Source organism: Pundamilia nyererei, unplaced genomic scaffold, assembly GCF_000239375.1.
Source record: "Pundamilia nyererei isolate P.nyererei 1_Seehausen unplaced genomic scaffold, PunNye1.0 scaffold00012, whole genome shotgun sequence".
NCBI lineage: Eukaryota > Metazoa > Chordata > Actinopteri > Cichliformes > Cichlidae > Pundamilia > Pundamilia nyererei.
Window position 1 is genome coordinate 3,361,565 of NW_005187413.1, and position 16,332 is coordinate 3,377,896.

A 16,332-nucleotide genomic window follows, 5' to 3' on the forward strand; every position below is an offset into this window, starting at 1 on the left:
CTAAAATTCATAATGAACACTGGAGATACGGTTTTACTGCATTCTAAACATGAAACCATGCAAACACAGTCATATGTGAGCATGAGTGTGTATTTGCTTGTGTAGGAAATAGTGATGACAAAATCGATGATAGGTGAGCGTGGTTAATCAATTCCTGTAGTTAGTAAGTCCATATTTTAAGCACTGTGGTTGAGGTTTTCAGTTTATTTCAACTTTAACCTTTAGAGGCTGCAGTAGACTTTGAATGACTGCCTTTGACTTTGACTTGAGGGCAAGTTAGAAGGGACACTCAGAAGATGTTGACGAGGAGACAGTGTGACAGGCAGAGAGCGACTGCCGTGAAAGCAATCTCTGGGGTGCTCAAGCTCCTAGCACACATGATCCCAGCCTAAATCTCTGCACCGAACAGACCAAGATAAGATGGACAAATAACTCAAGAAAAGGATGTTACTCCTCAATTACAGTTAGTAACTTTAGTGCTGCATGGTTACTCAACAGCTTTCTGTCAGTGAAGCGTGTGATTCTCATTTACTTCTCTCTTTCTACAGCTGCTTCATCAACACATACAGTGCCAATCAAAGGTTTGGAGGTACTCGCCCATTACTTCTCACTAGGACTGTACCACGCGTGCTCTGATGTTAACAGTCCGCTAGCAGCAACTTCAAAGTAGACACCAAACCACTCTCTCCACAAAGTTGGATAAAAACAAAATTTGACAAAGGGCTTTAAAATATTCATCAGTGCCCTGTGCAACTGTTATGAGGCATTTAGAGAATAGGAAAATGCCTCACAGTCTGTGTATGAATGTGTTTTGTTTTTGTTTTTGTCTTTTGCAAAGTAACGACACAGTTTAAAGGATAAACGTATAATTGCTGTTGAGATGGCGATCTTTCTAAGATATTAATGAACATCATAGAAGGAAATATTCACAAAGGTAGTTGAATGTTGTCATTGTGCTTCTTAAATTTGTAAACTCTTCCATCTATAGGATCAAGACATTCCTTTGTCTCTGACCACCTCTCCAGCCACTTTGTGCTGGGGAGGTGCTTGTGTTGTATTGTGTATTGTAACAGTTGTCAATAAATAGCTGCCAGCGAGCTGCTCTTTGAAGGACTTTGGGCTGGAGACAGGTTAGGAGCGTGAGCTTCAAGAGCTGGTTCTTGACCAAAGACTTCCCTCGCTAGCGGGTTGAAGATGTTCTGTTATGTGTTGTTTTCTTCATGATGAATAAGTCTCTAAACTAGCAGGGCTTGTGGAAACACAGACCCAACATTTATACTTCCTTTACTCAAGTGCCTTTAATCAAAATGTCCATTTATATGTGTAACATTAACATTGCATTAGCAGTTGATTCAATAAATATACTGTGTGAGCAACTACAGTCAAATTTCTACACAAACTCACTGGAGATTAATAAGCAGACTGTCAGGAAACTGAAAAGAAGATCCTGACACTCATACTTATTCAATACATTCTGATTTAAAACTGTCTTTAGTCATTTTAGTTTACCCTTTTTTATATTTCAGCTTTTCTTCTGTTCATTTAATGCATTATTTTCACAACTTAGGTTGCCTTGTATCAAAATACTTATTTGATACGAGTTATCTATGACATAATTATTACAAATAAACTTGCGTTGCTTCATCTTGCCAAATGTAAAATGAATAGACAGAGAGCCCAGCTTTCAGTTTAAATAATTTAACTTCATCAAGTTTTAAAAGGTTTAGGGATAGACAGAGTTTAATTAGAGGCAAGTAGAATAATTTATATTAGTAGGCATGCTGGAACATATAACTATGAGTCATTTCATTAGCTAGAGGATGAGGATATAGTTGTTATCTAATGAGTAAGGAAAATTATATAAGGAAAATTGTCTGATGACTGGGGAACATTATATAAACTGAAAAAAACAGCATACTCACAATGGACATATAGTGGAAACCACAAAAAACACTTCACAGGTTTAAAACATCTACTCTATATTTACGCAAGTTTCTAGATGACATGAGCATTCACACTGATCAATCCTGTCAAAAGCAGGATTAAATCTTAAAGGTTGATTCAGTCCCAGATGTCAAAAGGACATTGGCAATCTTGGCCTGGACTGTTATAGTCACATAGGAAGCTCATGAATCTCATCTAATAACTGTTAAAAACTCGAAAGCTACATCTTAAAATGGACAAAAAGGCCAGTCTAAACTTGTTCACCCTCTTCAGATATCCCTGTCTGTCCAGTCGACAGCTAGAAATAGAGAAGGATGGACAATGCTCCAAATTTGTGAGATTTCTACATATGTATACAATCATAGGCAAGTACAGATATTGTACAGCCTTCGTTGGTCTTCTATGAAATATTTAGTGCAGGCTCTGGATGATCCAGCACATGATTGATGACAGGAATTCTAGTCTTGTTTTTTTTATGGCTTCTTATACATCATCTAACCAGCTGTGACTGTCCAGATGTCAGAAACAGTGACCGATTCTAGTCTGGGTGCTTGTATTGGATTCTGCTGCAGACTGATTTATGAGTAGGAATATCGCCAAGCCACATTTATTTGTCATGTTAACTGTGACATGAGAGTAGCGTTATTGGAATTTGTTGCCTGCCATCTGATGCACAATACCCACTGACGGAGCAGGAACTGGTAATTCCACATTTATTAATGCATGGAGGACAAAGATGACAGCAATACTCACGTTTGGCTTTGGTTTCTTCTGTAAATTGTCTGAAGGCGAGCCCATATTAATAGCAGATTCAAATAAAACCTTCAAAATAAAATCTATTTAAGATTTTATTATTTAGTAATGGTTTCAGAGGAAGTGGGACACAATTGGTTTTGAGCAATGAACAAAAGAAAATGCTTACAAATTTTACTCTGAATATAAACTTATATACTATGGGATTCAAACTATAACTTGAAACATTTATATAAGCATTGTGATTTTTAAGAATATTGTCAAAGTCCTAATCTGTAAACAGATATTTGTGATATTATGAATAGCAGAAACCAGCAGGATCTAACATGATGTTACATAAATGCTACTGCAGGTGAAAAAGGCTTTTCTTGGTGTTAGGCACTGCTTTGCCAGCGGTCAGACACAATCTCATTTTATGGTGACTGGAATCTGATCTGGGATCTGAGTGCGAGACAGACAATGCTTTGTCAACTTTCCATTGACAAAGAATGTAAACAGAGAGAGGGAAGCTTCAAATTGGGCCTAGAGTCTCCTGGAGAATAATTAATGTGACATTTCCCTGACATTTAGTCAGAAGTATATACCAGAGGAGCCTCAAGAAGGAAGGAAGGGAGGAGAGATATGAGCCAATGCAGAGAAAAGAAAGCCAGGAAGGATGGCAGGGCAGAGAAAACACAGGCAGCAACACTGAGATTTTGCTTTTAAACATTTTTCCCCTGAACATCTAAAAATTGTAGCTTCTTGTTTTGTTTTGTACAAACATTAAAACAGGAACTAAACAGAAGTGCAATTACACAGAAACACAAACAGGCCCACTCCTGTTCAATACCCACTCCTTCGGCGATGATAAAATCGTACTTTTGTTGCCTGGTAACCATTTGTTTTGTGCTAATCGCTACCATTCACCATCTTTTTATGGGCTGCTGCACATTTTTGGTCCAGGATAGGAGAGCACAGCTGATCAGTCTGTGGTTCAAATTGGATTGCTCAACAAGCCCACAGTTAAATAAATAAATAAAAGAACTAAGACAATACATGAACCCCTTGAATGGTTTTGGTAGCTTGGTCTGTGGTTTAATGTGGTCCTTTTTTAACTAATTAGGAATTAATAAACTCTGCTGCTTGCTATGTCAAGTTTGCTCCTTTTTCTGTCTATCCCTACCCTCCACTATCAAGATATAATGATGCCAAGCCAGGAGGTGATGTGAATTAGCAGCTCAGTTAAATTCTTTTAACATGAATAATAGATATATATAGACATTGAGAGCTAGAGATTCGCCGAAACCACTTTGCATAAGCAATTTTCTGTGTCATTATTCAAAGTGAATCGCTGTACCCATCTTCGTCGAGCACTTCACAACAGTTTGTCGCTGATATTTTGATAAATTGCAGGTATCGGGGCGTGATAACGGAGACAAGAACTTATGGTCGACTCCGAGTGGTCATCTCCTTTTTGTAGGCTACAGCACTTTCTTAGCGCTAACCCAATAAGCATCGATTTTACATCTCTTTGATTCCTGTGAAGAAGACATTTCACTGACAGACTCACAGCACTCATCTCACTCTGTTTGTGGATTAGAGCTGACAGTTCTAACAAATCCTCGCTGCAAGGCATCAGCCGGCACAAATTGCTAATAGTTTCATTTCCATTTCCCATGCAATAATAGCTGCAAGACAAACAAGGCACGCTGCTCCCCTTAAAACTGAGCTGGAAAGAAACAGCCCCCCTCTTTGATCCTTCCAATCCAACTGAGAAGAGTGTGATCAAAGGTTGCTCATGTTTAACACTGCTGTGGTCTCCCAGGTTGCAGTTGCAGGTGTGGCTCTGTGAAAGACCTGCTGATGGCATAACATGCATTGACTAACGGTGCGGGCTAGGGTTATGGTTGAAAGAATTGCATGTCATTTCCAGCTTCTTGTTCATGTGCACAGAGCTAAAATTCAATATCTCAAACCTCTTAATCTCAAAATGATTTTTTTTTTTGGGGGGGGGGTCACAAAAAAGCAAGTGCTTTAGTTATTTTAATGTAGTTGCACTTTATATTACAGCTTGGTAACAGTGAGATAGTAAGGTGGAAAAAGATTAAGTAATATTGTGGAAATAACGAGTTATTACCAACTGGTCCATTTGGTCCACTGGTCTGTTTGTTTGAAGGTCTGTTTTTGGTTTTGATGATAATGATGATGGCAATAATACAGCAACGGTCCTTTGTAACTGCGGCATTACAGGACACAAGGCTAATGAGCCCAATGTCACGTTTTAAAGATGTTTTATAGCGATAAATAAAGGCAGCCATTTATGTTGTTACCAAATTCGCCTTCCTGTTTTGTTCCCAGGTTTCAAATCACAATAACTGCAGACAACAGCACAGAAATCCCATGTGAACAAATGGCATTGACAGGCTTTTTCTATGATTTCCAGCATTTACTCCATGTTCCAACTTTTGAACAATCAAAATGTAATGACTGATACATTTTGTGTAATCATAAACTGTTTCCTCTCCGTGCAATGGCAGTAATCTAAGGTCACCTGGCTGTGCTGATATTTGGTACAGGAGCACTTCCTATTATTTGATTTTTCTTGAATAAACTGAAATTTCAAGCACAACACCGCAGGTATTTCTGCGACAGGGGTCAAAGTGAACATAACCATGATCAACTCACACCCAAAATCCCGTGGCATTACCTTTGCTGCAACAGATGAGCTGGGCTTTTCCAGGAGGTCCCAAAGTTTCTTTCTTTTTTCGGCACAGCAGGTGTTGTCAAATTCTTCTCCCTCTCTGTCTTTTAAGTTGTCTGCCTCCCTTTTGAGTTCTTCATTCATTTGCTCCTTTTTCTGGTGATATCTTGCTTGGCAACACGACTCCAGGTAGATCTCATCGATGCCCCAGTAGTCTAGTTCTTGACTAAATGAAAGGGCGCACATTTCCTCCATCATGTGCAGCTTACCCGTGCGGTAAAAGTTCAGAATAGATGTAAACGCCCCTGGATGCCGGTCGAAAAAGTACTCATTCTCCTCCAGACTGTAATCATCGCACACTTCCATCAGTGATTCGTGCGAGTTGCAATCTCTTAACTTTCCCAAACGCGTTCGTGGTAGCCTGTCTAACGTTCGCCACAAGACCTCATGCGGGAGCCCTCCAACGTTTAGCCTGACTCTGCGGAAACATGACTTGCTGCGAACGATGTCCACTGGTTCAGGTGGCAGCGATGATGTTGACCGAGAGCCGGCTTTATTTAACTCGGCCAAGGATTTCTCCATGATAACTTTAGGTAGAGAGAGCATGAGGACCGCTGAGGCTATGGACTACACTTGATTGTCTCTTCATTCATTATCGTATCTAAAGGAATCACAAAATAAAAACAAACCATTAGTGTTACAGAGCTTAATACAAATGTCAGAGGCCCATTGATTTCTGTTGTAACAGTCGTAACACCTTGCTGCTCTGGCTCTGGGATACATTACCCCAGAAAGGCAAACCTGACTATTGTTAAAATGATGATAAAAGTAAAACAAAATTATTTCACTCACATTAATTCTTCCATATTTCTTCTGAAAATGTCGTTCAACAATCATAAAATGCTTTCTTAACTGTTCACTGGTTGAACTGCTCATGCAAAAATACTCGAAATCAATAAAATTAAGTTATTTCTAATGATATTTCCCAATCAGTTACTGCTGTTCTTGTTGTCTTCAGCATTATTCTATTTTTTTAAATTTCTTCCTAAAACCACAAGAATCTCTTGGTGAACAGATGGGGGTTATTAAGATGACTCATTCACATATAAACAAGGCAAAAAAAACAGAATCCCAGTTTATTATTGTGCTGCAATCATCTAAAACTGATACTGCAAAAAGCCTCATGTTCTAAAATCTTACAAAACACTTTTGACACTTCTAACAACAGGAACAGAAGAAAAACTGCCTCAGATGCTATAGATCAGATACATTTAGAATAAAGAAATGAAATCATCCTAATCTACCTAAAAAGCTGTTGTGACTTAAATGAATAGAACAGTCCAATCTTCTTTTTTAAAATTGTTTCCTCATCCAATAGTAGAAAAAAATGCTCAGAAAGATAAAAGGCTAAAGCCAGCACACACTGTCATGCATTTCTTTTGGGGGGTTAAAAGATATTTTGGGAAACTTTACCAAAATGCATCCATGCTGTTCTATCATCAATTTAAGCCAGTGTGGGGGGGGAAATGCTGATGATAACAAGTTCCCAAAACTTTACACAACCTATTTGTGCTGACCAATTCTGAAGAGAGCTCTCCTCTGTGGTAACAGATGAAATATTTATCTTTATGACAACAACTATTTCTGCGGTGATGGCTTAGATGGCTGCACAAGGTGGCAAAAGAGGTCATCGTGCCCATTTTTTCTTACTATTAATATTATTATTATTATTTTGCCTCCACAGAGGTCCATCTGTGCCCGTATGACGCCCATGCAGTGCTGTGGGTGGGTGAGACGCAGAACACCACGCAGTGATGAATGTCGTACAAAGTGAGCGCTGTCCAGTCCAATGGTGCTGAAACACCAGGAAGCAAATGTTCACTCCCTGAATCACGGCGAGCTCCCTTGGGAGGGCAGGCTATCTGACAAGAAAATATAGCCTACGTTACATCCTCTTGTGACGAAGAGGCCACTATTTTTATGGACCATTTATGACAGTACACGTGGCACAAGCTTCACATTGAAACGTATATATTGAGCTTGTGTGTTGTGTGATGAGGGCACGGAAAAGTCCACAACACATCGGGCCTGCAGATGTGATCACTGTCTCACAAAGTTTGTAATCTTTCACAAGCACAAATAGGCCTGAGGACTAGTTTCAAAATGCGCATGCAAAAAAATTTAAAAAAAAAGAAAGAATGAAAAAACTGAACACAAAAGTCTACTGCTGAATTCAAAATGTAGATATTGTTATATCTGTGTTGTGGATGTTGCTGGAATAAATAAAACAATAACAATAATAATAATAATAAATATTCATTTGAAGCCGCCTCCACCCTCCTCCTGCTTTATCCAAGTCAAAGCTTCGACAAAACAGATTAAACAAACCACAAAACAAACATCAGCCCCGCCTTTGTACACACTGGCAATCTGCGTAGCTACATTGGGAATGGTACTAGCCATCTAAAAGTGCAATGTAGTGAATGCAAATCTTCCATCTTTTCCCGTGTTTTTCAAAGGCTCCCTACTCCATAATGGTGCAAGCTTAAACGCACAGTGTCCCCCCCCCAATGCAACTGGAAAGCTATTACAATTGATAGGTTGCACATTACACAAAGTCCAGAAATGGAAAATTAGCTCAAAAATACCTTCGTGAGTTGTCATCCTACACTGAATCAAACCAGCACGTACCGCCTTGTGAACAATCAATCCGCTGTCACAAACAAAAAGGAAGCAGTAGCATTTAAAAAAAAAAAAAAATTGAGGCGCCGTTATTGGTTTACTATTGCCAGGGTCTAAACCAATCCATTTCCCCCTCCTCTGCCTCCGACATGGCAGAGATATCTTCTGCACGATCTACTGTCTACCCGCCGGTTTCCTGCTCCGCATCTTGCTTCCCTGATTCACCCTGAAGATCAACAAGTACGCCGACAAGCTCGTTCGGACAGACTACCTGTGTTCCCAGTCAGCTGTGTGAGGAGGCGCCGCATCTCTGTGAAGGTGGATCCATGGCAGCTCGGCGCTCTCTTTCACATCTGTTTAACTCTTTCACCACCGCCTCCTGCAAATCTATCATCAAAAACACACAGCTACGTGTACGTCAGACTATGATGTCTCCAGAAAAAGACGCGTAAATGTGCATGTGCACAAAAGCCTAGCATCCGAAAACACACCCGCAGATCCCACCTGACTGGAGAGACACACTGTAGCTCTATTTATTACGTTATTAGGCACTAGTGATGCATCGTTGTATGGTGTGTGACTGATGTGATCACTTCTAGATTGATCAGTTTCACTAGTCTGCTTTGCAGTCCACCATAACCTGTGGGGAGCGGGCGGGGGTCAGGCCTCCAATGAAGAGTGTGGTGAAATATTTTATATTACACGGCACTACAGTGCAAGCATTTAAATAATTTCAAAGCTGATATCAATCCTGACCCATTACAAAATCAATATAATCGAGCTGTTGCACTGATCTTTAATGTTGCATCTTCTGTATTTGCATTTCCTTTAGAAAATTACTTCTGAACACAGATAAGAAATCGGAGTCATTAAAAATGAGACAAAATCAGCTGGTTAGTGTTTCCTTTAGTTTTTTATTAACATACAAAATTACAAAATTTAAAAAGTTAAATAGGATTTAAGGTGGACTGATCAAATATAAGATACAATAAATAATATTACAGTATGTCAGTAAGTAGTTTGTACAGTAAGGTGCTATGTTCTCTTCAGTCTGTATCGGACCTGCAGGTCTCCGTCTGGCTGGAGCATCCCAAACCCATAACGACTGGGATTAACAGGAGGCAGTTTAGCCTCAGGGTCACACGGCTCCAGATCAAGATGGGTCAAGGCCAAAAAGACAAATCTAAAGAAAAAAGAGGTAAAAACTGTTTACATCTTTTCACACATATTAGTGCACCTGAGGCTGTTTTAACATTTGTACAGGACGTCTGACATTGGCTGTTACGAGTGACTGTTCTCTAATATCCTTCACCTCTGTCATACAGGTCCGTACAGAGAATAAGCAATGGCTGTATAACAGCTTCTTACTTTATGATTGAGAACATAAAAGCAGGACTGAAATGATAAAAAGGGGGGATATTATGTGAAGATGGCCAGAACAAGTAATCAGGTTGAAATTGCATGGAACTCTTTGATGATGAAAGTATTATTTATTTTTAAACTTCAGATAAATAATGGAAATATGTTACAAATGATTTTAACACTCACTGTTTAATAGTTGAAATAGCAAACTCTTTCCCAACGCAGCTGTTTTTCCCTGCACCCCAAGGCATGCTGCAATACTTCAGCTTTTTTCCATCCTTGTAGAATTCATCCTTCACTGTCATATCATCATTTAGGAAGCGGTCGTACTTGAAAGTCTGTCAAGAGCAAAACATGTGGGCTTCGTTAGCTGTGTGTGTTATGATATCATGAAAACAAGCTTGACTTTTTGGCTATAAAATAACATTTCACCTCTAACGAATTAAGACAAATAATAAGAATGAACATTAATAAATAACCAAGCCCTAGTCCTTGACAAAGAATTTGTAGGCATTTACCAGCTTATGCCAGGCGAAGTATTATGCCTGTGTTTTAAATCACAGTGTTTAATCATGCCACCTCGAGGCCAGCTTATTTGCCATAATATAATTAGTATAGAGGGGCCCATGTTGGTGCTGTTAATGCATATATCCTATTCTAGATTAATGCACTTCATATGTACGCACTAAATACCTGTGGCTCTTGGTGTATCTGTGGGTCCATTTGAGGGCTGAGGAAAGGGAACAGACACACTCTGTCCCCTTGTCTGAGGTGGTACCTCTTTCCATTGGCCATGTCCAGGATCTTATCCTGCACCACCTCTCTTCTGATCATTACTGCAGCAGTGAGCCGTAGGGTCTCACTCAAAATGCTATCTGTAGAATTGAAAGGACAGCAGAGTGGATGATGTCAGAGGGGTGTCAGTGTGAGTTAAGTCAGCGGTGCCCTCAGGCGTAATTTGGCGACGAACAAACATTGCACAGATACGATTATATGAAAAAGGCAATCAACATTTAATTGGTTCAAAGTTCAAACTGCCATGGCTGCTGTCACTGTTTCAATACACTGCAGTTATTTCTAACAGCTCAAAATGAGCTTTTGTTTCCATCCCACTGGAGCAATTAAACCCCAAGGTAGAAGGGCTCAAGTGAATAACAGAAAAGGCTGCTAGCAGCTGTTACGTACCAAATACAGGTGTGCTGTGCGCTTCCAGCGGGTTGTTCTGGGGCTGCTGAAAGGAAGTATCCCGCCGAGTGGAAAGGCCTCTGATCTCTGACTTAACAGCCTCCATGGCCTCTGGGTGAGTGAGCAGGAAGCCAAGGAGCCAAAAGGCAGCAGGTCCAGCATTACACTGAAACAAACATTGCACGCACACAAACCTTTACACGAGTTTCAGATGAAAAAAAACAACAGAATTCATTTTGTACGTATAAAGCTAATATATACCTAAAATAGAGATACTTCTGATGATGGCTATTATTTGCTTTCCTCTAATTTCTCTGTACTGCTGCTGTGTGAATATGACTGATGTGAGGAGAAGCCAATAAGTCACCCCATGCTTTGTAGGCACCTCTGTCAACCACTGTGGGAGACACCTGAGCCTGTCAGACAGTAATTGCTGTGGGTTAGGGGAGCTGTTCTTACTGCTGCTCATCTCAGGTCAACTTTCCATTGACAGGCAGGGCAAATGAGCAAAAGTGACTAGAAGTACATCACACTGTCTTTCTGCCCTCTTAGATCTTCAGATCACCTTATATAATGCCTCAGGTTATAATATGAGTCTATCCCAACAGCTGCAGATTCTTAGAGGAAAAATACCTGTCATTTTGGGAATTATAACTGAAGAGAGAGAAGAAAAAAATTTGCACACAAAGCAGGTTTTACAGTGCAGTTTTTAAATGGAAATTTGCATTAAAGGTTATAGAAGGTCATTTTAGTTATATAGCTATTCCCATTAATCTATCCATCAATCTTTTCAACCACTTATTCCACTTATAGGGTTGCAAGGGAATTCAAGCAGACCCCAGCTAACATAGTGGAAAAGGCAGAAAACGAATATACAAAATCAACATGATTTGGACTATAGGAAGAAACTGAAATCCAGAGAAAACTACTGGAGACAAACTTCACACAGGAAGGCCCAACAACCCAGGAAATTCCAACTAGGAGCCTTCTAACTGTGAGGTAATAGTGCTCACCAGCACGACCCCCATACCACTCATTTCCCAACTATTCACGGTCCAAAATGCTTTGCTGGCCAGCTATTGGCTTTGACTATATGACTAAATGTGAAAGCGGTGTTGAATAACCTGCAGCATTAAAACCACAGTTGCTATAATGTTTAGGCCCAACTTGTGCAGCAAAAATAGGTCTGACCCATGCCAGGTTATAAACACTGGACCTTGAGGTGTGTTTTACGGATGTTGGTGGGGAGGTGGGGTTGCCATTGATTCAATTCAATTCAATTCAATTTTATTTATATAGCGCCAAATCACAACAAAAGTCGCCTCAAGGCGCTTCATAGATACAGAGAAAAACCCAACAATCATATGACTCCCTATGAGCAAGCACTTTGGCGACAGTGGGAAGGAAAAACTCCCTTTTAACAGGAAGAAACCTCCGGCAGAACCAGGCTCAGGGAGGGGCGGGGCCATCTGCTGCGACCGATCAAGTTTGTTCACTGCAGCCCATAAATGCGTGATCACGTTAGGATCTGGCAAATTTCATTCAGCTTCTTGGGTTCTTTGTCATGTTCCGTCACCTATTCATGCCCAATTTTTCACTACTGCTGCATTCAATGTCCTGGCAGAAGAAGGTAGTGACTGACTGGGAGTGTTGATAGGGTGTGCTTGTTCAGCATCAGTGTTTGTGTGCACTGTATGTGATAAAGACTTGATCCAAGGTTTCCCAGCAGAACATTTCGATGTGATGAGAAGCTGGACGTTATTCCCTTCGCTTGTCAATGGTCTTAATGTTGCGGCTGATCGGTGTATGTTTCAGTCAATAATATTGATTCCTTGCAAATGGAAAAAGAACAGCAACCTCCAGCTTGTGCAAGACTCATGACGATGTAGGCGACTTCAGTGAAATCCTAGCATTTACACTTTACACTGAAAAAAAAACCCCATCAATCTGCCTGTAACACATGTATAAGCTTCACTCTGGCACCTCTCGCCAGTCTCACATTTAATCCTTCTATTCACTGCAGTGGTGCTCCAGTTTCCATTCAAGACAGAGACTGTGTGCTCCAATATCCCAGCAGACATGATAATGCAGAAATATACGTGGGGACTGGCGGGCTTTCCCAAACATGCACAGCAGGTGTGAGAGCCTGCAGTGTGGATAGGTTCATCATTGTTAGAATTACATACATCTGTGTTTAAGGGTGAACAAAGCTTTCTCCAGGGAGAATAACAGGTTAACGATGATGTAAAACTATTAGAGCTAAAATGTAGCATAGAGCAACAGCAGAAACAAAGACCAAATACAGCTCACTATCCCCCCCACCTGGCAGCATGAGTAGTGACCTCATTGCTCCACCACTGAGACCTGTCTGAACTAGTGAAAAACCTTAAATCCCACAGTCACACCTGTGTAAATATTGCTAACAATGGAAACACTTTATATTAAAGCCCAATAAAACAAAATTAATAATATTTCAGCAAGGTTTCATGGAAGATACTGGTGTTACTGGATAGTGTAAAAGAGAGTTCTACACTAGAGGAAGTATCCATGGGAGTATCAATGTGAGTCTTTTTAAAATGATTTGCATCCATGCACACCGGTTAAACAACATTATCAGAGGAATTGGACTCTAGCCATAAAAACAAAAGAAAAAAACAAAAACAAAAACAAAAGACTGACAGCACAACTGCCTGGTATGATGCCTGAAACTGTCAGAAAAAGAGGAAGCAACTTCAACTGACTAACACTGTTCTCATTCTCAGTGTTTGCATGTGTAATTCTTCACACTCAAGGAATACAGAGTGACGTGGAAAACTGATTCATGGGAACTCCAGTTCAAGTTACATGTTGAAGCAGGTAGCTCTGAGTGACTTAGCCACGGGGAATCTAGCATCTATGATTTCATGTTGGCAAGCTGAACACTGTTGTGTGAAATGGTATTCAAGCGATGGGTGCGGAGGAGTTTTTATGCATTGATGCCACTGTAAGGAATTTGTGGATGTTTATGGTTTGTGTGTGAACGGGAAACAATACAGACAATTAAACCGTTCTTACCTGTGTGGTCCACAACTGTAACAGCAGTGCTTTTTTCTGCATATCTCCATCTATCCCCTCCTGTTGTAGGAAGTCACAGTAACTTTGTTGCCAGGTGCTTGACTCTGACCCTCCCCTCAGCCCGCACGGGGAAAGCAGCTCCCACAGTCGCTCCTGCGAGTGGCTGACTGTTCTGCGTTCTTCTGTAATGAAACCATCAGACATTTGCATTATGGTGCTGCGCAGATGCAAGTTTAGTTTATATGTCCATCGAACATCTGTTTTATTTTTGTTAAGCTGCAGTGCAACTTACCGCGCCTGAGTGAGCCACGAGCCAGTTTGGCGAGAAGATTGTCAAATTTGCGGAACTCTTGGTAAGCAACAGCCGCGTTGTCTGTCCTCTCAAAGAATGTAAGATATCCAGCCCTGATAACAACAACAAAAACGGTAAAAACTCTCTTTTTGTTTGTCACAGGTAAAAGCATGAGAATACCACCATGTTTATCATGTTCTTTTTTAAAATGTTAGAGTATTTTTTGCTAGGTTAAAATATTATGCCTTACCTAAAAAGAAGACTATAGCAGAGGTCAAAAAGTCCTTCTTGTTTCCACTCTGAAGGGGCGGACCCATTGTGGCAATGCAGGAGCAGGGTCTGAAGGTGAGTGTTCATGGAGCTGCTGAGCTTGGGAAGGCTGCAACCTTGAAAATGCCTAAGAAATGCAAATTAAAGATAGCATTAAGATTTGCAACACTGATTTCAGTCATATAATTTTGTTGCTTATAAAATCGATAAAGACATATTTATTACTGTTCCATCCATTTCCTCTCCAAGGTAGGCTCGATGTTTGTCGGCTGCAGACTGAACACCCTTTGTATGACCTGGCTTCTGATCCGGGTAAAGTCAAAGGAATCTCTGTCATTCAGCACACTATCAAATGAGTGTGGGTCCAACAGCACTGTCACAGGGAGACCGGCAACACGCACCTGTGAGGACAGATTGTTAGTTTGCTCACCTCACCTATCCCCGAAATGTTCAGTATAATATTTTTTACGATTAAAAAATAAACTGCATTCAAGCTTTTGGATTCAAAGAGTAAGTATTAAATTAATTAATCAGAACTTACTGTGAATATATCTCCATGTTTTTCTTTCATCCGGGCCAAAAACTTTGCAGCATCTTTCCCAAACTCAATGGCATGTCCCAGCCATGGAATCCAACCTTCGTCCAGAGGAGGCTCATTTCTCCGCCTGTCATACACGGAAATTCATATCGCAAAAGCATTAGCGTTTGCTTCCTTTCACTTTACATGAATCTGACACAACAGGTTTGCATTCGCATTAAGCAATGCCAAAAGGAGGATTTCTTTAGTTAAAAAGGCAATTGGCAAGTCGTCTTCAGTATAAATCACACTATATTTTGCCGTTAAAAGCAACCCCAAATGCTAAATATTAAATTAGTGATACAGCGTTAAAGTAGTGATCTAATATCAACTACTTTTCCTTCATTTTAATGAATTTTGATTAGGATTAAATGCGCCAAACAAAATAAATAAGTAATCGGTAAAGCTATAACATTTGCAAAATATGCATTTACACAGTAAACAAGCCTTAGTACTAATTTATTATCTGCAAAATCAACATGCTGTAACACTTATCTTACCTTCTGCGAGTGGAGAAACGGAGAACTAGTATAATCACTCCAGCAATGACTGACAATAGTGTCCACCACATGGTTCTGTAAAGTCTGGCACTCGAGCTGCTCCGTGAACAATGCAGTCCATAGCCCCTGGCGTCTCGCTTATATGTTTAAGCTCGGCTTAACTGTAACTACCACTTTTTAGGAAGGCGTGGAAAAGGTGTGGCCGGTGACAAACAGTTTTGCGCAATGGCCTACCTCACCACAATAAGCGGTGTCAGACACTGCAAAAACCACACATCACCGACTCCACACAGACAGAAATGATTTAGCCTGACAATTAACCATGTTTACTCTGAGCACCTCGGCTCAAATGTAGTTACACCTCGCAGAGACTGCAGCGTGACAGTGTCGCTTTCAAAGAAAAGCAGCTTGTCCGTACATTTCGAAGCCGTGGCATCACCGAGAAAAAGCAGGTCGTGGTTCAAAGGAAGCATACTTTAAAGAAGATGTCATAAAGTTAAGGTCAGCAACGACATAGTTCAGTTTCCCTTTGGTGTTGAGAAACGTTTATTTTTAGCGTCCTTTAGATGACTTATGAAGAGTCATAGAAACATGTGGTTTTTGTTGATGACGTGTTTGTGTACCGAAACTAATTATTGATGACCTGTTTTGGAGTTAGATGGCTCAGGTATCTTTTTTCTTCTTTTTTCTTTTCTCGGTGACATCATGTTATTACCATTTTACTACTAAATGACAAATTAAATAAAAATAAAATCAGCAAGAAACGCGACATTTTTGAACTGGTCAACCTAATTAATCATGAAGAAATTATGGCACTGGTAGCTGGTAATTTGTTGCTTGCTTATTAAACTGTTTACCAGCAGAGGGAGTCATAGCTTTACCGTTCCTCAGTAGCATTGTGCGCGTCCTTCTCATACAGGGGAGGAGAACCAACACAAAGCTTCAGTTCCTGTTGGCAAACATTTAAGTATAATGTCCACGAATGAGCAGATCTGAATCACTGTGAATTAAGCTATGAAAACAAATATGCATT

The 16,332-nt window shown here is 40.3% G+C and overlaps 2 protein-coding genes across 2 annotated transcripts in view; both read right to left on the minus strand.

Moving 5' to 3' along the window:
• kcnb1 (potassium voltage-gated channel, Shab-related subfamily, member 1) overlaps positions 1-5,959 on the minus strand; it is a 30,719-nt gene extending 24,760 nt beyond the window's left edge. The window contains exon 1 of the mRNA XM_005724497.2: positions 5,384-5,959. Within this exon, the coding sequence (XP_005724554.2) occupies positions 5,384-5,959 (576 nt within the window). The remainder of the gene's footprint in view (positions 1-5,383) is intronic.
• A 3,005-nt stretch (positions 5,960-8,964) lies between these two features.
• On the minus strand, positions 8,965-15,451 carry ptgis (prostaglandin I2 (prostacyclin) synthase). The gene is made up of 10 exons (XM_005724498.1): positions 15,300-15,451; positions 14,764-14,887; positions 14,448-14,623; positions 14,203-14,349; positions 13,953-14,065; positions 13,661-13,842; positions 10,607-10,772; positions 10,115-10,296; positions 9,608-9,759; positions 8,965-9,242 (listed from the first exon to the last, which is right to left on the minus strand). Exons 1-10 carry the CDS (start codon positions 15,368-15,370, stop codon positions 9,095-9,097), a joined length of 1,461 nt encoding a protein of 486 aa, XP_005724555.1. The 5' UTR covers positions 15,371-15,451; the 3' UTR covers positions 8,965-9,094.
• Positions 15,452-16,332: the final 881 nt, after the last annotated feature.